This window comes from Vicugna pacos, chromosome 23 (assembly GCF_048564905.1).
Source record: "Vicugna pacos chromosome 23, VicPac4, whole genome shotgun sequence".
NCBI lineage: Eukaryota > Metazoa > Chordata > Mammalia > Artiodactyla > Camelidae > Vicugna > Vicugna pacos.
The window spans coordinates 19,889,600-19,914,157 of record NC_133009.1 but is presented as its reverse complement, the minus strand read 5'-3'; the positions used below and the strand labels follow the sequence as shown (position 1 = coordinate 19,914,157).

At 43.1% G+C, this 24,558-nt stretch overlaps 1 protein-coding gene and 1 long non-coding RNA gene across 5 annotated transcripts in view; one reads left to right on the top strand and one right to left on the bottom strand.

Moving 5' to 3' along the window:
- Window positions 1-21,157, top strand: part of SMYD3 (SET and MYND domain containing 3) — a 550,148-nt gene extending 528,991 nt beyond the window's left edge. For all 3 annotated transcript variants that reach the window (XM_015234799.3, XM_072948628.1, XM_072948629.1), the window contains 2 exons: window positions 4,214-4,322; window positions 20,832-21,157. In XM_015234799.3, the coding sequence (XP_015090285.2) occupies window positions 4,214-4,322; window positions 20,832-20,933 (211 nt within the window). In that variant the 3' untranslated portion in view covers window positions 20,934-21,157. The remainder of the gene's footprint in view (window positions 1-4,213; window positions 4,323-20,831) is intronic.
- Window positions 1-24,558, bottom strand: part of LOC107033064 (uncharacterized) — a 59,432-nt gene that overhangs the window by 15,100 nt on the left and 19,774 nt on the right. The window lies entirely within an intron of this gene.

Sequence of the window (24,558 nt, the reverse complement as noted above, 5' to 3'; positions counted from 1 at the left end):
CTTGAGCTTCTGTTCTTCCTGCTGTTTTGACTCATCCAGATCTCCTTCCTTCAGTGGTTCTTTGATACTTGTTTAACTTATCTTGTTCTTAACAAGGAATTTGGTATAAAACAAGCTAATCCACCACAGCTAGAAGGAGAAATTATGCTGAAGAAATTTAATTCAAATCTTAAACATTACATCATTTTATCCATGCATACTACATTTTGTTTCTGAAAAATAGGGACATTTTCTTACACCCCCACAATGCCATTTCACGTTCAGAGTTCCTAGGTTAGAGTGTTCTCCTCCCCTGCCATCTTTTTCTTTTCAGGCCATTGACCTGTTGAGATCCTGGGTCACAGTCCTGTAGAATTTCCCATGTCTTAGATTTAGCTGATTGCTTTTATGTGTTCCTCTATCACTTGTTTTTCCTTTGCAATTGAATTTAACTTTATGAGCTTAAATTCGATTTCCTCTTCTTTTTTGTTTTTTTGGCAAGGATACTCTATAGGTGATATGAAATAATTCCTATTGCATCATATCAGATAGCATGTAATGTCTGGTTGTCCCATCTGAGTGATGCTAAGATTGATTATTGGGTTCAGATGGTAACAACCATCTGATTTATCCATTGTGAAATTTCCCATTGTTCTTTGATCTGGTTTCATCTAGTGATAATTTTTCATGGACCAGTTATTTCCTCAGGAGTTGCAAAAGTCTGATTTTTCTAATTCCACTATCATTTCACATTTATCAACTAAAATTCATACACCAGAGCTATTTGGCTACTCTCAAATACAGTTTATATAGCCAAGCTAAGCCTTTGTTTTAAATTCAGTGATATATTTTCTATCAGTTCTAAAAAAGTAGTCCTGAACAATAAGTTTTTTCCTGCCCTGAACTCCTACCTATAATGAAGCAACGTGACTGATAATTGTGTCGTGTGGAAAAACCTCAGTAAGACCAGTAACAAAGGCCCTGCCATTGCGTATGTTTGTCTCTACCCTCTTTTAACTTAAGACACTCCAGGTTCCTGACTCTCAAAGCCTCACAGAATATGGCAGCAAGGCCTGGTGCTCACAGGTCTGAGTTACACCAGCGCCTGTGCTGCTGCTCTTCTCTGGTTAAACATCGTCCTTCCTACGCGCTCCTCACTACACCAAAGGCACTGCTTCCATTCGAGGCCAGCATCCTGGAGCATGTGACTGCTAGTGCCGCACCCATGAAAATACAGTGATCACACCCAAACAAGTAGAATGCCTTGCTGAATGGTTTTGTTATTACACAGTTAGCTTGTATTGGTGGGTGGCATTTCGATTTCTGAATCTTGGAGTCAGCTCTGACTGCTGGGCCCCAGCAGGGCTCCAGGTCCTGTTGAATCATCTGTACAGCATTTTTTTGCATCAGATCCTTCTTTTCTGTTCTCATTACCACCATCCTGCCTCAGGTCTCTCTGCCTGTATGGTCTCTTTACCAGTTTTCCTTGTTCTCTGCTCTCAAGGAAATACTCTCAGCCCCCTTCAGCCATGCCTGGCCTCAAGCATATCTCCTCTCCTGCTCGCCTCCTGTGGGCCAGACCAGTGTGCTCACTGGCCTTTGTATTCAGCCTTCTGTTCCATCGCCAGAGCTACCTGTCCCTTCCCAGGCCCCGCGTGCTGTCCTAGGAGCCCTTCACCTCTTCCGGTCTGAACCTTCTGGCTCCAAAGAACCTCCCCTGATCACTGCAGTCTGGTCTGCTTCTGGGGCACCCGTTGTCTGCGCCGTGGTCTGGCAGCTCTCAGATTCCTCCCTGCATCGTGACTTCATTTGGTTCACATCTGCAACTAGACTGTATACTGAGTAAGGCAGGGACTCACCTTGGATTTCCTGTATCCCTTACGCCCTGGGCACAGAACCTGGCATCTCCTAGCTGTCCCTTCCCCTCCTCACTCAAACTCCAGTTTTCAGTCCTCAGGCATCCCCCATCCCTTCTCCGGTTCAGGCTGTCAGCCTGGCATTGATTTGTGACAGTCCTGTGAAGACCACTTGCAGGCCCTCCTCGCTCCTCGTCACTGTCACACACAGCGAGGCTGCTGAAAGCCCACGCCCACGGTGGAGAGCCTCTCCCAGCAGGAGGGAGCTTCCTGTCCTCCCTGGGGTGCTGTTCCAGCAAGTGTTCATGATGCTTTCCCATATGTCAGCTGGGAAGCCTCCAGAAACCACCCAGGCACACGCTCAGCACCCCTGCCAGAGCTATGAGACTACTCCGTAAATATTTATGTGGAAGTCCCCCTCCCAGCCACTTCCTCATCCTCTCCATATGAAGCTCCGCTTTGTTTTTTAATATCTTTAAGCAACCAGAGCAGGTACTCATGGTGGAGTAATTATGCCCCATTTTCCCTGCCACTACAGAACCAAAGGTTCTATTTCCTCCTGCTAACTGACGTGACAGACATCCACTTAATGGAATGATTACTAGTATGTAGTTCTTTTTGGCCTTTATTTTATTGCTATGAAGGTGGCATAATTAAATTTAAAGTCCCAAACCCAGGTGTGCTTTTCAAGGAAAGTGTCCAGGGCAGTTAAGTACAGGGCAATGGTGTCCTGTACTTAAGCCTTTTGTCTGAGGATCTTAAAATCTCTTCCACACAAGTAGATAATGATGCTCATTTTGAAGGGATGGGAGGTAAAGTGATTGATCTCTTGGCACACTCAGGAGACAAAGGAAAACCCAGGACCCAGGTGTCTCCTTTGTTCCCCCCACCTTCTCCCTTTTCAGTTTTTTAAAAGAAGCATGGCCAACCTTCTATTAATTTAAATACCTCCCTCTCAGGTACTGCTTTCCACTTCTTTAAGAGCCTGAATGAAAAAAGCTTCCATATCACATTTCATGCGGGGAAGAGCTGAGGTTCCGGGAGAGGGAATGGTTTGCAGATCTGTGTACGCTAATCAGAGAACACAACGTGTCTCTCCTGGTAAACCTACCTCATCTCCATTATACAGCAGAGCCTAGATGTGGGTTCCATGACTGTTCATAAATGAAAAGCAGATCAGTGCTTGGCACATGGCAAGCCCTGGGTAAGTCGTGACTCTCTGGGTTATGTTACAGAGGTCTCTGGACAGGCGGCCCCTGGAGGGCACCCTCGCTTACGCCTTCCAACAGCAGGATGCACTTCCGTTCTCCCCACCCAGACAAGCCTTCCCAAATCCTGGGGAGCCAGGTTAAGTCCTCTTTCCCTCCTCCAGGGGACCTTCCCTAGTCGAACCAATCATTAGTCACCTCTCTTTTTCATGACTCCTGTACCATTTTCTCAGCTGAACTGAGCATTACTATGTACTGAGGCTTCATTGGGACATGAAGTCGTGCTCTATCCTGTGATATTTTTTAACTGTTGCAGGAATGTTTTGTTTCTTATAGGATTATTGGGACTTGAGGGAATATCATATATTACAGTGGAGTATTCGCCCCAGCCCCAGGAACAATCTTGCACACACAGCAGGAGCTCAGTAGACTCCAAGATTAGAGGATGTGGGAGGCAGAAGAGGCCAAATTGCAGACATATTGTTGAATCAAGCTGAAATAACACTGGGCCTGAAACAGCCCTAAGTAGTCACCCTTTGGTCCCCAACAACACGCAGTTCTATTCTGGTATGTGTGAACGACGTCAAGTGTGTGTGGAGTTCGTGGCAGAGACGGGGTCTCTGAATCAAAAGCTCTAGAATCCAATAAATAGACGGGGCCTGGAAGGTGTACTCTGGTGAACGATGTAGCCTACAGCTGAGACTCAGAGGGCTTTACAGTTAAGAGAAGGGTGTGGGCGCATCTAGATGGGAGTCCTGAAAGCTCTACTCATTTCCATAACAGTTACATCCTGAGAGGCCAGCTTCCGTTCTAGGGCTGTCCTAGGTGCTGGAGCTCCACGGAGAGGCTGGAGGATAAGATTGGCACCTGGTCTGCACATCCCCTGCCAAGTATAAAGGCAGAGGTCCAGATTTTCCTCTCCAGTGTTTATTACAGAGGCATCCCAGTCCTGTCATTGTCTTCCTAATGCAAAAGGCATTCTGGTGCACCGGAGACGACAGTGTGCTTATTCCCTCAGTGTTGCACTCTCCCAGCTGCAAAGCTAATTTCTTTTCAGTGGCTCATTAACAGTCACAGCCAGCGTGCGCGCCCACTTTCATAGTCTCCTGACAAAATGCCGACTGCAAAGGTGAGAGCTGCTGACACTGTTTGCCGTTTGTTTTCTTCCAGGATTTTTTTCCCAGGAAACCATCCCGTCAGAGGTGTGCAGGTAATGAAAGTTGGCAAACTGCAGTTACATCAAGGCATGTTTCCCCAAGCGATGAAGAATCTGAGGCTGGTGAGTGTGCCAAGTTCGCATGCAGTTCTGCCTGGAATACCCTTTTCTGACTGTTGCTGGGCCTCTTCCTTGAGATTTCTAGCAACTCTACACACATACTGGTGCACAAACACGGGCCCATAAATGTAACAACCAGCTCAAAAACTGATTTGTGATGTTTGCCAACATTTGTTGTAGAAACATGCCCACCACGGCTGATTTTAAACTACCAACATCAGATCATCCAGTTCACACGTATCATGCAAATTTAACACTCAACTCTTACTAACTGGTGCAAACTGCACCTGTGCCCTCCTCCACCTTCGCAGTCTCCTCACCGCCAGCCTCTCCTACACACACATGGCCAAAGTAAGCAAGCCACTTACTGTTGCCCAAGACATGCTCACTACTCATTCTTGGGTCTTTTCAACGCTGTTTTCTCTCTGCCACTGAGCCCTTATCGTGCAGCCGTAGGAGTATCTGATGCCTTCCCCACTGGGAGACCGCAAGGGCTCTGTGCTTATCTTTGTAACCAGCTTGCCACCACACAAGGTACCTGGAACTTGGGAAGTATTCATTGTTGGAGGGAGAGAGGTGGGGAGGTCAATACAATGCTGGCAGTAAGTGTGGAGAAGCTAAGTGGGCGCACAGGGACGGTGCTGGACTGCGTTGTCAGAGTGATGTTTCTCCTCTGTGCCCTTCTACCCTGGCAGAGCTCGTGTGCTCCTCTGGTCCAGGCACTGGTCCAGAGACCTGGTTTGTGGGGTTTCACGGACAGCTCCTGGCGCCTTCATGGGGTCCTCTGGGCCACCATGCCCTGGTCCACAGACAAGTAGGGAGACCCAGGCCCTGAGTCAGGATCTCTTAGGAAGTGTGTAGGGGCTGGCTGGTCCACAGTTAGATGAGAAGAATAACAAACGCCTAACGGATTCCTAAAAATGAAATCCCTAATGGTTTTTGTTGAATGCTAGCCCTGTTGCCTCTTCCTGATCTCCAACTGAAATCAGCCCGTGGTCAACAGGAAGAACATGAGGAGTCCTGAAGGCACTCGGCCCTTCCTGTTCTTTCTGCCTTGTCCGACAACTTTACCCAGACTGATGGAAGAGCACCAGAAGTCTCCTGCAGTCTCAGGGAGAACATCTCTCTTCTGCTCTGGCTGATGGTTGTCAGCCAGTCCAGTTAAACAGGAAATACTTATTGAGGGTCTACTTGTGAATGTTTTGACAAAAAAGACAATGTGGAGAAAACTCCCAAGTATATGATGTACCCACTTGGAGGGTCACCTCCAAGTAGGTGTTTTGTAAGTGATCAGAATAATCCTTTATGTTTATATGGGACTAGAAAGTATTAATACTGCTCATGCGTACATGACGGATCTGGTCCTCATGACAGATGTCAGCCATCTGAGGCCAGGGGGCCAGGCATTTCCATGCCCATTTAAAAACTGAAGGAGCAAAGGCTTGGAGTCACACTGCAGCAGAGCAAGGTCTAGTTCATTCAGCTGAATTCAACACATGTTAATTATTAAGTGCTTCTATTAATCTGAGTAAGGCCCAGTGTTGCCCTTACAATTTAGTGGAGGAGACAGATGTGTGAACAAGTCATTAAATCCAGGCTGGTATCCAGGGCTCTGCCCCTTCCGACTAGACTGCAACAGCGGAAGGGATGAGACTCTACTAAGACTTGGTATAGAAATCCCTTCAGAGCTCGCTGAGCTCCTGATGCCAACCCAGAGGAGATTTGGATCTCTGCTGTTCCTCATGTGGGGCCTTCTCTTTGCCACTGCACGCAGAACTCCTGAAGGAGATGTCTCATACCCTCATCTGCAAAGACAGGCCTGATCTAACCCAGACTGACATCTTGATGCAGATTTACGGGATGACGGGGGCCCGGCGGTCACCAGCCCTTCCTACGGCACTCTTACTGCCCTTTTACCTCCCATTTGCCCAGTTCCACTCTGGCCTCCTCCAGAAGCTTCTCTTGGTGATGGTTTTAGCATCCTCTGCTCCTGATACCAAAAATAAGCCCAAGCACAGACACTGACAGCTGCCAAATGGGGGATCTCACAGCATCATCACGTCTGTCATGAGGCCTCGGGGGTAAGTCCTGGCCTTACCCAAACTTCCCGGGTTGTGATTATCAACTAAAATGCAGATGTGCACCCCAGCAGGGTCAAGTAGCAGGACGACACCCCGATTAGAGTCAGTGGTTTGTGTTCCTGTCCCACCATTTACTTCAGATTTTACAATTTGAAACAAGTCTCTTAATCCCTCTGAATATAATTTTATTTTAAAAATGAGGGTAATACCTACCCTATAGAATTGTCTTAGAAGTAAATAAGGTCACTTGTGAAGGTGTATTTTGCCAAGTCCCAAGTATTTTGGGAACGTGAAGGATTATTAGTGTGTAGGAACCCTCCTTCTGATCACTCCCTCACTACCTGGTCCCTTTAGCACTTGTGTTTGTGGTCATGCAGTGTTTCCCGTGTTGAATAATTATATTATGGATCCCCAGCAGTTCACATGGGTGTGCTCTGTTTCCTGGAGGTGGGTGGGAATTCTGCAAGAACCCTGACTTAGCATCAGGAGATACAAAAGCTACATAACAGACACCGAAACACAGCAAGCTCTTATCAACTACCTACTTGAATGAATGGATTTTTTAATGAATAGAGAGAGGTCTTTAAAAGTACCCGCCTCGTGCTGTCCTTTCAGCTGACATGTACTATGTCTGTGGCTAGTGGACCAGATCTTCCTGGGATGTTTGCTGACCATTCGCTAGCAGAGTATGGTTCTGATCATCCAGTTTCAACGTGTAGCAGGGGTTTTTCTCACCTCTAGAAGACCTACAATTCAAGAACTCAATTCTGACAACTATCTACCTGGAGATGGCATCAGATTCCACAGCCCAAGACCGCCTTCCACTTCAGATACCAATCAAAAGCCCGAAGCTCTGCTTCAGACCGACTGGCTGTAGATTGGAGGTTCCAAGGACCCCCCACCTTGGGTTTGATTAATTTGCTAACATGTCTCACAGAACTCAGAAACATTTTACTTCATAGATCACTATAAAAGGTTTATAAATTGGCAGCAGCCAGATAGAAAAGATGCATACAGGGCAAGGCATGGGGAAAAGGTGTGGAGGTTCCTGCCCTCTCCAGGATACAGCTTTCCCTAAGTCTCCTTGTGTTCACCAACCCAGAAGCTTTCCAAACCTGCCCTTTGGGGTTTTTAATGGAGGCTTCAATGGATAGGTATGGTTGATTAATCACTGGTGACTGACTGAACCTCCAGGCCCTCTTCCCTGCCCAGAGATCAGGGGTTGGGATTGAAAGTTCTAATTCTCGCATCACATGGTTGGTTCTCCTGGCAACCAGCCCGAATCCTTAGGTACACCTTATAGAAACACAAACGACACCTTTATCGTTTTCATCACTTAGGAAATTCCAAGGGTTTTAGGAGCTCTGTGCCAGAAAGTGGGAAAAAGCCCAAGTATATGTTTCTTATTATGCATCTCAGTATCATACAGAGGGATGGCCTGAACACGTCCATCACTCTGCAAGCTATGGGACCTGTGAGTCTAGAAGCAAGTCAGTTTCATTCTGCGGAAAGCTGCTCCTCCTGAGCTTTCTCGGGGCTCAAGTAGCCCGGAGAGGAGAAAGGGGAGATATATTCTTTGCCTTTTTAAACTGATGTTCTCCTTAGACTGGTGCCCCTACATAGCCTTCCTTAGAAACTCTGGAAATAACAGGATGAAAGAGTTTAAATAAGGGTTTCAAAGGCTGAGTCTGGAACAAAAATTAGAAAAGCTTGATAAACAGAAATTTGTTACAGATTCAATTAGGCCCAGCCTCCTCCAGGAAAGGAATCTATTTAGTCCAGCTCTGATTTGGTTTGGGCTTCCGTCTTTACTGGGCTCAACGGAAATTCCCCTGATTGCTGCCACAGGACAGTCCTGGGGTCCCTTCACAGTACCTTCCTCCTGCTTTCTCCAGTCTCTAATCTACTGTCATTTCTTTCCATTTATTTCTGGGACCTTGAGGGCTACCATCCTCTCTGGACTATCTTGTCAGTGAGCCTGTTTCTCTTCTGTGAGCGCTGCATGCTGCCCTGGACGAGACCAGCTGCTCTGTTAGCAGTGCCTGGTTAACTAAGTCAGGTTGGAAAAAGTCAAACTTTCCCTCAATAACCATCTTTTATTTAGATGTAAATTTCTTAACATTACACTGTAATAATGCTTCTTCTCATTTCATTATGTTGAAACATTCTACACTTTGCGGATCTTTTAAGCTTCTCCTGGACACTGTGCCTGTCGCACCCACATAATTACGAGCTAACGAGTTATTTCGGTTGGTTGAGGGAAAGCTCCCAACACCACCACGCTGGCCTCTGTCCACTCCAGCCTGCACCCTGATCTCAAGTCCCTGTAAATGGATGATTTAGAGCCTCCAAGTCTGTTGTTCCCATTTCTTAATCTGCTACAATGATTCTTAACCTCTTTGGTCATGTTCTCATTTAGGGACTGTATGGGAACCACTGACTCACCAGAGAAAAATGTACATACACACAACATATGTTTGTATCTGATGGGGAAGGGGGCTTTTAGGGAAAGCACCTAAAGCCCCTCCATGGACTCTCTACAGGCCTACAGCTGCTAGGTTAAAAAGCTCTCCTCCAAATGTGTAACATCACCTTAACACGTGGACAATGGGAGGGCAAGAGGGAAGACAAGGGGGTAGGCAGAGAGTGATGTGCCGTAACTGTCAATAATGCCTCTGAAGAGTTGTTTGGAAGCCCCTGGCTCTGACATTTATGAACGTCCACTACTGACTTGAAATAGGGCATACTAATTGCAAGAGTGTTTCTAAACCAAAAACAGAGAAGATAAGTAAGAGAATAATCAATTAAATGAAAGCATAGTGATGAGTCACATTAAGGAAACAAGCAGAAATTCAGCTTCTCAAGCTTAATGAAAAAAAGACACAATAGATGCCAACTCCAAGATAAAAGATTTTAGAACTATCTGACAAAGATTTTAAAGCCTATCATAAATATGCTTAAACAAGCAATTACAGACATCCTCAAAAACAAATGAAAAAATACATCCACCAAAGAAATAGAAAGCAGCAGCAAATAGAAATTTAAGAACTGATAAATACAATTACCAAAATGAACAGACAGAGCTTCACAACAGAATGGAAAGGCTAGAGGACTGAATTAATGAACTTGAAGATAGAACAATATAAGCTATCCAGTCTAAAAACGAGAGAAAATGACTTAAAAAAAGGTAAAATTGAACACAATGGCAGGGACCCATGGTGTTTCTGTAACAAAAGTTCTAATCTTGGAGTCCCAGAAAGAGAGTAAGGTAGAAAAAGTACTTGAAGAAATAGTAATGAAGGCATCTAAACTGAAAAGAAGTAAAATTATCTCTGTTTATAGATGATATGATCTTATATGTCGAAAGCCCTAGAGATTCCACAAAAAAATTGTTAAAACTAATAAATTCAGCTAGGTAGGAGCCTATAAAATTAACATGCAGAAGTCAGCAGTGTTTCTATATACTGCCAGGGAACAATCCCAAAAGGAAATTTAAAAAATAGTTCCACTTACAATAGCATCTAACAGAATAAAATACTTAGGAATTAACCTAACCAAGTAGGTAAAGACTTACACACTGAAAACTAAAACATTACTGAAAAAACTTACAGAAGACATAAACAGAATAACATCCCATGTACATGACTGAACGACTTAATATTGTTTAGCTGTCACAACTACCCAAAGCAATCTATACACTCAGTGCAATCTCTATCAAAATCCCAATTTTTTTAAGAAATGGAAAAACCCATCCTAAGATACATATGAAAACTCTAGGGACCCCAATAGCATAATAATCTTGAGAAGGAAAAAAAAAAAGCTGGAGGACTCACACTTTCTGATTTTAAAATTTACTATAAAATTACAGTAATCAAAACAGTGTGGTACTGGCATAAAGACATACGCTAATGAAATAGAACAGAGAGCCCAGAAATAAACTCTCATATGTATGTCAAATGATTTTTGACAGGGGTGCCAAGACCATTCAGTGGGGAAAGAATAGTCTATTCAACAAATGGTGTTGGGAAAACTGGATATCCACATGCAGAAAAATGAAGCTGGACCCTTACCTAACACTATATTTAAAAAGTAACGCATGAATGATGTGACCAACAATTTCCAAAATATACAAACAGCTCATACAGCTCAATAGCAAAAAAACAAAAAATGGGCAGAAGACCTAAATAGACATTTCTCCGAAGACATACAGATGGCCAAGAGGCACATGAAAAGATGCTCAACACTGCTAATTATTAGAGACATGCAAATCAAAACTACAGTGAGGTATCATCTTACACTGAACAGAATGACCATCATCAAAAAGTCTACAAATAATAAATGATGGAGAGGGTGTGGAGAAAAGGGTCCCTCCTATACTGTTGGTGGGAATGTAAACTGGTGCAACCACTATGGAGAACAGTATGGAGTTTCCTTAAAAAACTGAAAATAGAGTTACCATATGATCCAGCAATCCTACTCCTGGGCATATATCCAGAAAAGAGGAAAACTCTAATCAAAAAGATACATGCACCCCAGTGTTCATAGCACTATTTACAACAGCCAAGATGTGGAAGCAACCTAAATATCCATGAACAGATGATGAATTAAGAAGATGTGTGTGTGTATATATACACATATGTACATGTGTGTGTATATATATACACACACACACACAAATAGAATATTACTCTAACCACAAAAATGGATGAAATAATGCCACTTGCAGTAACATGGATGGAATTAAGGGATTATCACACTAAGTGAAGTAAGTCAGAGAGAGAAAAATAAATATCATATATCACTTACATGTGGAATCTAAAAAAAAAGATACAAATGAACTTATTTACAAAACAAAAACAGACTCACTGACATAGAAAACAAACTTATGGTTACCAAAGGGGAAAGGAAGGGGAGGGATAAATTAGGAATTTGGGATTAACAGACACACACCACTATATATAAAGTAGATAACAAGGTCTTACTGTATAGCACAGGGAGCTATATTCAGTAGCTTATAATAACCTATAATGGAAAAGAATCTGAAAAAGTACATATCTACCTGCAGATATATATAACATATATAATATACATAAGTATATATTATATATATCTGAATCACTCTGCTTTACACCAGAAACTAACACAACATTGTAAATCAATTGTACTTCAATTTTTAAAAAGTAATGCATGGATTAAAGACCTAACATAAGAGCTAAAAAACTACAAAACTCTTTGAAGAAAACACAGAGGAAGAGCATGGGATTTGGCAGTGATTATTCTGGATATGACACAAAGGCACAGGCAACAAAGAAAAAAATTGACAAACTGAACTTTAGCAAAATTTAAAATGTTTGTGCATCAAAGGACACTATCAACAGAGTAAAAAGGCAACCAACAGAATGGAACAAAATATTTGCAAATCACATATCTGATAAGGGATTAATATCCAGAATATGCAGAGAATGCCTAGACTTAAACATCAGAACAGCCCAATTAAAAAATGGGCAAAAGACTTGAATAGACATTTCTCCAAAGAAGATACACAAATAGCCAAAAGGCATATAAAGATGCTTAATGTCACTAATGATTAGGGAAATGCAAACCCGAACAACAATGAGATACTACTGCTCACCCACTAGGGAGACTGTAATTGAAGAAAAAAATAAATAATTAAAAACAAAACAAAACAAAACAAAACAAGACAAGTGTTGGTATGGATGTGGAGAAATTGGAACTCCTGTGCATTACTGGCAGGAATGCACAACAGGGCATCCACTGTGGAAAAACAGTACAGCAGTTCCTCAAAAATAATGAAACACAGAATTACCATCTGATCCAGCAATTCCACTTCTGGGTATATACCCAAAAGAACTAAAAGCAGGTACTTGAACATATATTTATACACCAGTGTTCACAGCAAGCATTATTAACAGTAGCTAAAAGGTGGAAACAACCTAAATGTCCATGGATGGATGAACAGATAAACAAAATGTGGAACAGACATACAATGAAATATTATTCAGCCTTAATAATGAAACCACATGGATGAACCTTGAAGACACGCTAAGTGAAATAAGCCAGTCAAAAAAGGACAAATATTGTATGATTCCATTTACATGAGGTACCTAGAGTAGTCAAAAACAGAGAGAGACAGAAAGTAGAATAGTGGCAACTGGGAGCTGGAGAGAAAAGAAAATTACTGTTCAGTGGGTGCACAGTTTCATTCTGGGATAACCCAGAAGTTCTGGATGTGGACAGCGGTAGTGGTTGTGCAGTAGTATGAATATGCTTAATGCCACTGAACTGTACACATAAACATCTACCTGCAGATTCAAGAAGCTAAGTGAATCCAAATAAGAAAAATCCAAAGAAATCACGTCAAGACTCATACTAGTCAAATTTTTGAAAACTAAAGACAAAGTATCTTAGAAGCAGCAAGTGAAAAAAGACAATGTGCCTGTAGGAGAAAAACAATTTGAATTACAGTGGCTTTCTCATTAGAAACCATGGAGGCCAGACGAAAGTGGCACAGTATTTTTCAAGGACTGAAAAAAAAAAAAGAACTTAACTCAAAAACCAGTATTCAGCAAAATAGCCTTCAAGAGTTAAGGGGAAATCAAAACATTCTCAGATGAAGGGAAACTAACTGAGAATTTGTCACCAGCAGACCTATTCCAAAAGGATGGCTAAAGTAATTCTCTAAACAGAAAGGAAATAATAGAAGCAGGAGTCTCTGAACATCAGGAAGAAAGAACATGGTCAGCAAAAATAGGAGCAAGTAAAACGGACTTCCACTCTCCTCTAGAGTATTTTAGATAATGTTTGACACTTGAACCAAAAATTTTAACACTGTCTTCTCTGGTTCTAAATGTATTTAGTGGAAATATTTAGGGCAATTATATTCCAAATAAAGGAGGGTAAAACACAAAGGGAGGTAAGGTTTCTAAACAGGTAAAATGAGGACCCCATTAGAGTGTGGTAATGTGTGATACATATAAGATATATGTATAAGACCTAGAACAGCTACTTAAAAATCTATACAAATGGATACACTCAAAAACATTCTAAAGGGATCCACACTGGAAGAGAAAAGGTAAAATTGTCACTATATGCAGATGACACGATACTATATAGAAAACCTTAAAGGCGCCACACAAAAGCTACAAGAGCTCACAAAAGAATTTGGCAAGGTAGCAGGATACAAGATTAACATACAGAAATCAGTTGCATTTCTTTACACTAACAATGAAATAACAGAAAAGGAAAGTAAAGAAACAATCCCTTTTAAAATCACACCCAGAAAAATAAAATACTTGAGTAAACCTGACCAAGGAAGTGAAAGACTTATACACAGAGAACTACAAAACACTGACTAAGGAAATTAAAGAGGACTTAAATAAATGGAAAGATATCCCATGTTCTTGGATTGGAAGAATTAATATTGTTAAAATGGCATACTACCCAAAGCAATCTATAGATCTAATGTGATCCCTGTCAAATTACCCAGGACATTTCTTCACAGAACCAGAACAAATAATCCTAAAATGTACATGAAATCACAGAAGATCCAGAACTGCCAAAGCAATACTAAAGAAAAAGAATGAAGCTGGGGGAATAACCCTCCCAGACTTCAGACAATACTACAGAGCTACAGTAATCAAAACAGCATGATACTGGTGCAAAAACAGACATATGGATCAATGGAACAGAACAGAGAGCCCAAAAATAAACCCACAAACTTTTGGTCAATTAATCTTTGACAAAGGAGGCAAGAACATACAATGGCGTAAACACAGTCTCTTCAGCAAATGCCATTGGGAAAACTGGACAGTTGCATGTAAATCAATGAAGTTAGAATACTCCCTTGCACCATTACACAAAAATAAACTCAAAATGGTTTAAAGACTTAAAAGACATGATAAACCTAGAAGAAAACGTGCAAAATATCTGACATAAATCTTAGCAGTGTTCTCCTAGGGCAGTCTACCCAGGCAATAGAAATAAAAGCAAAAATAAACCAGTGGGACCTAATTAAACTTACAAGCTTTTGCACAGCAAAGGAAACTATAAACAAAACAAAAAGACAACCTACGGAATGGGAGAACGTATTTGCAAAAGATGACTGCCAAGGGCTTAATTTCCAGAATATACAAACAGCTCATACAACTTAACAAAAAAACAAACAACCCAATCCAAAAATGGGCAGAAGACCTAAACAAGCAATTCTCCAATGAAGACATATAAATGGCCAACAGGCATATGAAAAAATATTCAGTATCACTAATTATCAGAGGAATGCAAATCAATTACATGTCACCTCACACCAGTCAGAATGGCCATCATTCAGAAGTCCACGAATGATAAATGCTGGAGAGGTTGTGGAGAAGAGGGAACACTCCCACATTGCTGGTGGGAATGTAATTTGGTACAGCCGTTATGGAAAACAGTATAGGGATTCCTTAAAAAACTAAGAATAGACTAAAAATGATCTAACAATCCCACTCTTGAGCATATATCCAGAGGGAAACTTAGTTCAAAAAAATACATGCACCCCAATGTTCACAGCAGTACTATTTACAATAGCCAAAACATGGAAACAACCTAAATGTCCATCAACAGATGACTGGATAAAGAATCTGTGGTATATTTATACAATATAGTATTACTCAGCCATAAAAAATAATAAAAGAATGCCATTTACAGCAACATGAATGGAGCTGGAGATCATCATACTAAGTGAAGTAAGCCAGAAAGAGAAAGAAAAATACCGTATGATATCATACTCATATGTGAAATCTAAAAAAGAAAATAATACACAAATGAACTTATTTACAAAACAGAAAGACTCAGAGACATAGGAAACAAACTTGTGGTTACCAGGGGGAAGAAAGGGGTGGGAAGGGATAAAAGGTTTGCAGATACTAACTACTATATATAAAATAGATAAACAGCAAGTTTATACTGTATAGCACAGGGAATTATATTCACTATCTTGTAGTAATCTATAATGAAGAAGAATATGAAAACAAATATATGTATGTATACGTATGACTGAACTGTTATGCTGTATACCAGAAATTGACACATTGTAAACTGACTATACTTTAATAAAAAAAAAAATTCTACAAGAGTTCTAAAAAAACTTTAATCCACAGGAAATGCAAGAAAATAGAAGCAAAAAAAAAAAAACCCAGAACAGAAAACAACAAAAAAAATAGCAAACTTAAAACCCTAATACATGAATAAGTACATTAATTACATAAGTGATCTATGCAAACAAATAAATTGTCTAAAATATACCAATTAAATGACAGATTATTGGAAGGGATTTTTTTACATGACCCAACTATATTCTGTCTATAAGAAACTCACTTTAAATATACTGATATAGGCAGGTTGAAAGTAAGTGTATGGAAAAAAAGATGTATCATGAAAACACCATTAGTCAAAAGAAAGCTGGAGCAGCTGTATTAATATCAGATAAAATAGACTTCAGAGCAAAAAAAATGTTGCTAGAGACAGAGAAGGGTATTACATAATGGGGGGGAAAAGTCAATTTACCAAGAATACATAGCAGCCCTCAATGTGTATGCATCAAACAACCCCGTTGGCAACTGTGGGAAACAAAAACTGATAGAACTGAAAGGGGAAATGGACAATAGACTCACGGACACTTGTTCTGTCAGTTGTTGAGGGGGACATCTCACCCGCCTCATCAACTGACAAAACAAGTAGACAGAAAATCAAGGACAGACGACCTGACCAGCACCATCAACCAACAGGCTCTAACTGACATCTATAAAGCACTCCACTCAGCAGCAGCAGAATACACATTCTTTTCAAGTACCCACAGAACATATACCATGAAGGATTCTGGCCATAAAGCAGTCTCAATAAATGTAAAAGTATTCAAGTCATGCAAAGTAAATTCTCTGACCACAATGGAGTTAAATTAGAAATCAGTTAACACAGTATTTGGAAACAAAACCAATTATCACCTCCTAGCTCTCTGTCTGGGACATGGTTTGTCCATAGACTTTAATCCACCCTCCTCGTTATTCAAGTGAGGAAACTAAGGCTCTGGGCTCAGGGAGGAGACATGACTTCTTCAGGGGGGTCTCAGGTGCTCAATAAATATGCATTTGATCGACTGACTAGTTAAACAGCAATACAAGCGACAACTCTTCCTGGAACAGCTACTCCCACTGGAAGGCACAGGCCAGAGCTCACAGCATCTGTAACCCCCGCTGGGGTCCCCCTGGATGCCCCAGCACCTCACCTCTTCCTTTATCACACAAGGCCCAAGTCCTATTCATTATAGCTGCTTAGACAATATTTAGTGAATGAATGGAGAGATGTTTTCTTTAAGGAAACTTTGCCTCCCAGGAGGACAGGTCCTTCCAGCAGATCGTATGCAAGGTGCAGAGCATGGGCAGAGTCGGCAGGGGTGCTGTAAGCTTAGGCAGGTCATCAAAGGCTTTGGGATTTCCTGCTGCCCCTTGTGAAGGGCTTGTCATGGCTCTGGGGCTGCTTGAAGTGTAAGTCTGTCTTCCTACATGACCTGCTTTGGATGCTCCATTGCAAGCCCCCTACCCCTACCCTCTACTCAGCTTTCACCCCACAGTGGACAGAGTAAGAAAACTTGCCTGCATTTTTCCCTCTTGTGATCTGATTCCAGAGGTTCTTATCATGCATACATTTCTTTTCCCTCTGATTTATATCCATATTTAAATCCTGCTTGGGGAAGTCATTTATTGGATTCCCTCAGGCTTAAGGTAGAGAGTATATGAGATCCTTGATAAGCTTAATATATTTTTATTAAAAATTAATAAGAAAGCTATATTGTTTGCAGCTTTAAATCATAATTTGATTTAATTCATTTTGTTTAATATATGACCATAATTCTAAAATTACTTTAAAAAAAAAAACGATGTGATGAGATTGAAATCAGTTCTGGGGACCCTATCTTTACTCCTGAGTGACCATGCCTGTCATGTGGCAGACGATCTGTGCTTCCATTTCTCCTGTGACATTTAGAGTCAGTACACGGGTGCAGCAACCCCGACTTGGAGACTTCAAATAGGTCCTCTGTGGAAGATTACGATCAGACTTTTTAAATTCTACCATTAAAAAAATAAAATTTAATGGAAAGAGATAAGCTTGTCCCAGCACAGGCTAGCTCTGATTTTATACTTCCTTAATCTGTTTTACATACTGCTGCAGGAAATTAAACTAGAATTGTCCTCTCTGACGTGCGCATGTGTGGCAGTTGGGAGGGGATGAGAGGAGGGAGACACAGAGCTACGGGAAGCAATTATTCTGGTTTGTCAGAGATTTACTGTAACTTTGCTTTGAGGGGGGGGCCTCCTCTTCTTCCTGCCAGGCTGAGGGGCTGTTGGCATAGGTCATGGAGAGCCGGTCTATGCCAACATCCACATCCACACAGGGCTCCTTTCCTACATCACTAAGATCTGCTGCCCCAGGTCAACTGTAGGCCCAGGTGACATCCAGGACGTGGACCAGATGTCCTCCCTGCCCAGGTCTGAGTTGCAGCTTCCTGTACACCCAACCTGACATGTTATTCACACACACACACAGAACACAGTCACCAACATGTTCTGTACGTTACTGAATCCTATTTCTTTCTTCCCTTCTTTTTCTCCTTTTCTTTTCTGCCCCATCTATCACTCAGAGAAAATTACAGTGTTTACTTGTTAATCATATATATGTTCAGTTTTACCTTCTAGACGAATAATACAGCTTTTTTTTTTCTAGTCTTCAAATTGGTTCTCCACTCTCAGCTATACTCATTTCCTCTCTGCTTCTAGCCATCCTGTGGATAAGACTCTAATCATAGTACCTCAGATCCTACACAGACAAACCCAGGGGTTGCCCGCTGCCCCACTTTTGCTTCTGGTGCTACGTTCACCAAGTAAGAGAGTGCAGGTCACAACCACTAGCATCTTGACTAGGAAGACCTTTGCGGCCCCTGAGGATGAGTTAGAAGTCATATCTTAGAAACTCTCCAGGCCCTCTCTGTGGTCACAGCAGACTGTGTGCAGATGACGACTGCACAGTGCAGTCATGGAATGAACACTGGGTTGAGTCCAGACAGCCACATGCTCACCCAGGGCCCACCTCTCAGGCCAAACATGAGGACACTGGACCAGATGGTCTTCATGGTCCTGTAAGGAAGCAGGCCAGGAGGTGTGAGGTGTGGAAATGAGGCCTGGGGATGGCCAGGCAGCTTCCCTTCCTGGCTGTGGCTCTGCAGTTCCTGGAGGAACTGGAGCTATAATACATTTGAAAACATGCAGCTCCACCTCCATGACTTTGTCATGGAGCCTCTGAGTCAAATCTCTGAGAAGCACAGAACATTCTCCAGCTGAGAAACCTGGGGAAATACAACGAGGAGGACAAAAAGAAACCTGTCTGGGAGGTCTCCTGAGAAACAGGGCCAGGCCCTCACTCAGCAGAGCAGAGCAGCGAGCGCTGCGCGGGGAGAGCCCTTGCAGGCCAGGCTGGCCTTTCCCTAGACCACCCGCTCCTGGGATGGAGCAATGTCATTTCTCTGTCTGCAAAGAGCTTTTCAGGCAGTGCTTCTGGCCCATTCACCCTCCTTTGCCAGAGCACAAGTGCATCTGGCCCTCTGTTGAGTGGAAGGGAAGGGAACGTCTAAGACAGCTTTCCAATTTCCCATAAAGGACGTGAAGCATCTCTCCAGTCTCTCTTTACAATCATGCTCTCACACAGGCCTCTGCCTTGGACTCTGAGATGTCAAATGACGCAGGACCCAGGGCAGTTCCCGGGGTCTGGTTGGGAGGAGGGGTGGGGAAGACATTTGTTCCCTGAACACATCAAACACTGGTTTTTGATCTTTGGCTCAGAGGCATCTCACCAAGCAGTTAAATCTAGACCCACTCTATCTGCCTTTAATCCAGCTTAAAGGGAATATTTTTAAAGGGGCCAAAAAGCCAGGAACACAGGCTGAAAGCACTCCTAGTCCTGAGCACTGCTTCTCCCGGCTTCAGGTTCCCTCCTCAGGAGAAAGAAGGGGTCTGACTACATGACCACCAAGGTGCTCCACAGCTCAAAAGTCTCCATGGCTTTCAGGATGTTCATTTTGTTATCATTTGTTGCAAGCTTACTACATCAGCTGTTCTCAGCCGGGAGAATCTCCTGAGCCCAGGCCTCACCCCCAGAGAACAGGTTTCAGGTTTCAGTTGGGGTCTGGGCACTGGCATATCTTTTGAAGCCCCGGGTGATACTACTGCGCAGCCAAGGCTGAGAGCATGTGCTGCACGGCAGGGACTTTTCTGGGTGCTTAACAGCCCCCGCAGTGTCTCTACACATGTGAAGGCTTATTCACACTGAAGACAATGGGGCTGGTGTCCCTTCCTTTGGGGCAGTGCAGGATGGTACTGTTTATCTCTAATTTATTGCAAAAATATTTTTGAGGATATTCTGGTTATCCACTGCTGTATGACAAACCAACCCCAAACTTTGCAGAGTAAAACAACCACCTTTTCCTATGCTCACAGATGATTTGGATCAGGAATTCAAACAGATCACAAAAAAGAATGGCATGCCTCTTTTCCACAGCGTCTAGGGTGCCAGATGTGAAGACCAGAATCTGGCTGTCAGAAGACAGCTGATGGCTGAATCATCCGGAGGCTTCTTTATTCGCACTGCTAGCATCTAGGCTAGAATGACTTTAAAGATGGGCTCGGCTAGGACTGTCGACCAGAGCACCTGCACTTCCCCACGTGGCCTGGGCTTCCTCGCAGCATGGGAGCTCGTGGTTCCAGGAGCAGGCGTACGCGTGAACAAGGCAAAGGCTGCACGGCCTTTCTAACCTAGCTTTGCAAGTCAACAGCATTGATGTCATCATACCCTATTACTGAAGTGGTCACAAACCCATCCAGATCTCACAACTATGGTGGAGGTAGAACTGGCAAGACAGTGACAGACTGAACACGGGGAGTGAAGGCAGGGATTCGCAAAATGAAAAGCCTACAAAAATTGTATGTACACATTCTACATATCACAGTACATACAGATAAAAATTAAATGCAGTGTGCAAAAATGACTGTTTTAAGGTGGCAGCAGTATAGCAGTTCCTCTTTAATATTAATCATTTTAGTCACTCTTCTTAAACCTCTGTAACTACACACTAAACCTAAACACTAACTATCCCTGAAGTGCGTTGTTGGACACCAGGCCCAGATGACTCAAGCAGTGAGTCTGCTTTCCAAGCACCACATGACAAAATCACCCCTGTCACTTCATTTCTGGCTTGAGGAACCACAGTGCTGCTCACACTGTAGACTGCAGGCTTCTCTGCACTCCTGATGTCACAAGAAAAGACAAGGAGCGGCCAGGGACCTGCCTGGTGTAGGGATCTAATCCATCTTCTTTCTTTTCCCTTTAGGCTTTTGATATTATGAGAGTGACACACGGCAGAGAGCACAGCCTGATTGAAGATTTGATTCTACTCTTAGAAGAATGCGATGCCAACATCAGAGCATCCTAAGGGAACCCGTCGTGGGGAGACGGTTTATACCTTTACTGAATGCCTTATTGAGGTCACACACACTACATTTTGTTTGCTGTGTGAACCTCCCCTATTGGAAATGCTGTTCTGTGTTTATTATTTAGGCAAATAAAGGCAGACATATTGGTTTGCACACCACAAGAATTCTTAGTTGTAAAGAAGCATGATTATAATCAATATAAAAAATTTGGTTGAAAATGCCATCTGGTAATTGTTTTCTTTGCTTAATCATTGGCAATTTTAATGTTTAAAACCTCAACATTAAAGATAGAAAATCCTATTAAAAGCATAACAGTACTATCCCCTTGGGATAGCTGGATAAAAACCAGTGTTTTCACATTAGCTTCTGAGCAAAAACTTGTTTTGGTAAGAAGCAGAATTTTCAGCTGTTGTCTTCAGTACCTGTGGTAAATGATATGTTGTCCATTATTCACTTCCAAATACATCTCCAAAAAGAAGTTTTACCCTAAATCCTTGAAAGAAGTCATTTTAGGTGTTATCAGAAAAGGATAGGAGGTCTTAATGGGAAAGGAAAAAAAAACTTTTATCGTATGTCTCACGGGTCTCTGTGTAACTCATTCTGAGCATTTTATAACCCTCTGTGTATGTCACGATTTTCTTTTTTTTGATTTTCTGTAATTGTCTATGGTTTGATCATGTGATCTGCATAACACGAAGCTCCATTATCCTGCAGGAAGCAAGGTTCTAGCATCCCAGCTCACATCAGGCTTGCTTCCTTTTCTTTTTTTTATTATTCTCCAATTATATGGCCTGCTTTTCCACCTTCTGCTTTAGACAAATACAGAAAGCCTTTTATTTTCCTCCAGAGAAAAAAAAAAAGGTAAAGTTTTCTCAGGCTCAGTGATCCTGTGAGCAGTTTAGTCCCTCAGGCTTGGAGGGAACTCTGGTCGTAACTGAAGCCCCTGAATTCCTACAGCTGGCAGGGTTCTCAGAGAGCCTCCTGTCACCCACACCTAATTTTACAAGCAAGGAAGCAAGATACAGGAAGTGACAGCTGAATCCAGAGCAGCCCCTGGTGTCCCCTCAGTCCTGTTCAGGACCCTCCCCCACCTCGCAGAGAGTGGCATGTCCTCCGGCCACGGGGCCACACTGCAGCAGCAGCCACGTCAGGCTGACACACGGATGTCTGATCGAGCCAGCAGGAACCAACCTCCTGCAGCAGAGAAAGCTGACGCCCGAAAACTGGAGTCTCCCCGCTGGACACCCGGTGGTCACTGCGCCTGACGCCGGCGAGCTCCGAGGCTCGGCAGCCGCTCTCCAGGCTCGGGCTACTGGCCACCAAGCACCAGCACCTCCCAACGCACCCAGTACCTCTAACAGCCATAGCAGCGCGACAGGGCAGGTGTTCTGAAGTGCACTTTATATAAGGGAGCTGAGGCCTGGAGCTAGGTGCTCTGGGGTCTCTCTGGATTCATTAAGTAACCTTGAGAAAGTGGCTGAATCTGTCTTTTTGAGAGACCTGTTCTACTCGGTTCAACAAATATATATTGAATGGTTACTGTGTTTTTAGGAAAAAGAAATACAAAGACTGAATAAGATGTGTCCCTCATCCGCAAAAGGTACACTGCCTGGTATAGTATTTGTACTAGTTAGCTTTTACTGCATAATAAACTACCCCAAAATAGCATCAGTATTCTGTACGTCAGCAATTTGGGCTGGACATTTGCTCCTGGTTTGGCCCAGGCTCTACATACCCCTGCCCTTGCAAAGTCCCACTGCAAGGTCATGGATGAGTGGAGCGGAAGGAGCTGTGGCCACGTATGCAGTCCACCAGAGCAGCCCTTGAGCTATACTGGCATTTTAGAACATTTAGTGAATTTGATGAAATCCATAGACCTTGGCTTGGCTCATCTCGGCTGGACACACTCATTGTCCACTCTTGCTGGGGTTCAGCTGGGGAAATGAGGGTGCCCAGGCCATGTAGCTCATTGGGCAGGCCCAGCCTTGTTCACGTGGTAGCAGGAACAGCACGTGTTCCAGTAAGCAGGCAAGCCCCACAGTGCAAGCACCTGTCAAATCTGCTTGTGTCACATTTGCTAATATCCCATGGGCCAAAGCCAATCACAGTGCCAGCCAGAATCAAAGGTGGACAGACTCCTTTCAGTCAAAGGAGCTGCAAAGTCCATGCAAGGACAAGATCTGGGGAGAGGAAAAGTTGTGGCCATCTACGCAGTGCTCAGCAGCAGCCTTTAAGCTGGCTCAGTGTTATGGAACGTCTGGTGAATTTGATGAAATCCGTAGTCCTTCCTAGAAAAACATCTGCATATGAGCAGTTTGCTCATTCACATTTGCTTATAGGATCAGGGATTCCTGAACTCCCTATGGCCCATCAGTGGACTCCCTGAGGTCCTTCAACTAATGAAGAATAGACTTGTTGCCTTTCAAAAACACTATGAATTGTATAAATGGCTCCTCATTTTAAATTCATTAGGAAAAGAAAACAGCCATAATAGAAGTGGAGATAGTAACTCGCAAGCCAAATGTGCAGAGTTCACTGATACAGCCCTGTGTTTGCCAATGTTCTGAATGAAATTTATCAGTCAGTGATGATCCTGGATTAAGAGATTTGCCTTCACGCCTCCTAGAGGAAGCATGATAGGCTTGTAAATCCCTCTCAGCCCACGTCCAGTCCTCTGAGCAAAGGGCCCTTAAGAGGAAGGGGCCCAGCCTGCACTGACTTTTAATAGAAAGCAAACACTGAAGCAATGGAGAACATTTACCAAACAATGCTACAGCAAAATAGTTTTGGAGAAGGGGAAAGGAGACGGAGAACATAATTTAAAATCCCTGTCACCAGTGCCCTGACAATTTACTGCTGCCCCAGCCTCCATGACTGCTATTTCATTAATCCACAGTCATTGTAGCGGCAGGCTTTTTTCACATCAGTAACTTGACGCCATTAGTTGCTCCTCTGGGATGAGAACACATTTAAACTGAAAATGAACACGCTGGGCATAATATATGGCCATGCCATGTGAATGCCAAGAGTGCAGGGAGGAGGGCAGCCTGGGGAGCCTGCTCACCAGGAGAGCTCAGGACAGGCCTTCCTCCACCGAGCCAGAGGGCTGGCGGGGGAGAGGGCAGACACCCTCTGATGAAGCCAGACAGCCACAAACTACAGAGGCCCCTCAGTTGGGCGTCACTGCAGGGATGAAAGAGAAATGGCATACATGGCAGCCCTGCCCTGAGTTATGTCTCAAAAATTCTTTTCTGGCCCAACCAGGAAGTGATAGTACACACACTCGGAGTGGCCCACTGGGGTGCCACAGGAAGACGATTCTGAGCACTGCGGAGCATGAATGCTTATGACAAGCAGTCACTGAGAACAGCTGCAGGAAAAGAGCAGAGCCCTGCTCTCCCCTGATCTCTGAAAGGGATCAAGCTGGTTGAGAAGGGGCAGGAGCACCACCCCAGAGTGGGACACCTGGTTAAATGTTTTTGGTCTGTAAACATCAAAATGCTACAGGCTCGCAGTCAGTATATTCAAAACCAATTCAAAATACAGCAAAAATCCATTCTCTACTCTTCATATTTAGTTCAGTCCCATCATTATCCTTCTCCCCTTCAGCACAGAAACTCTGAG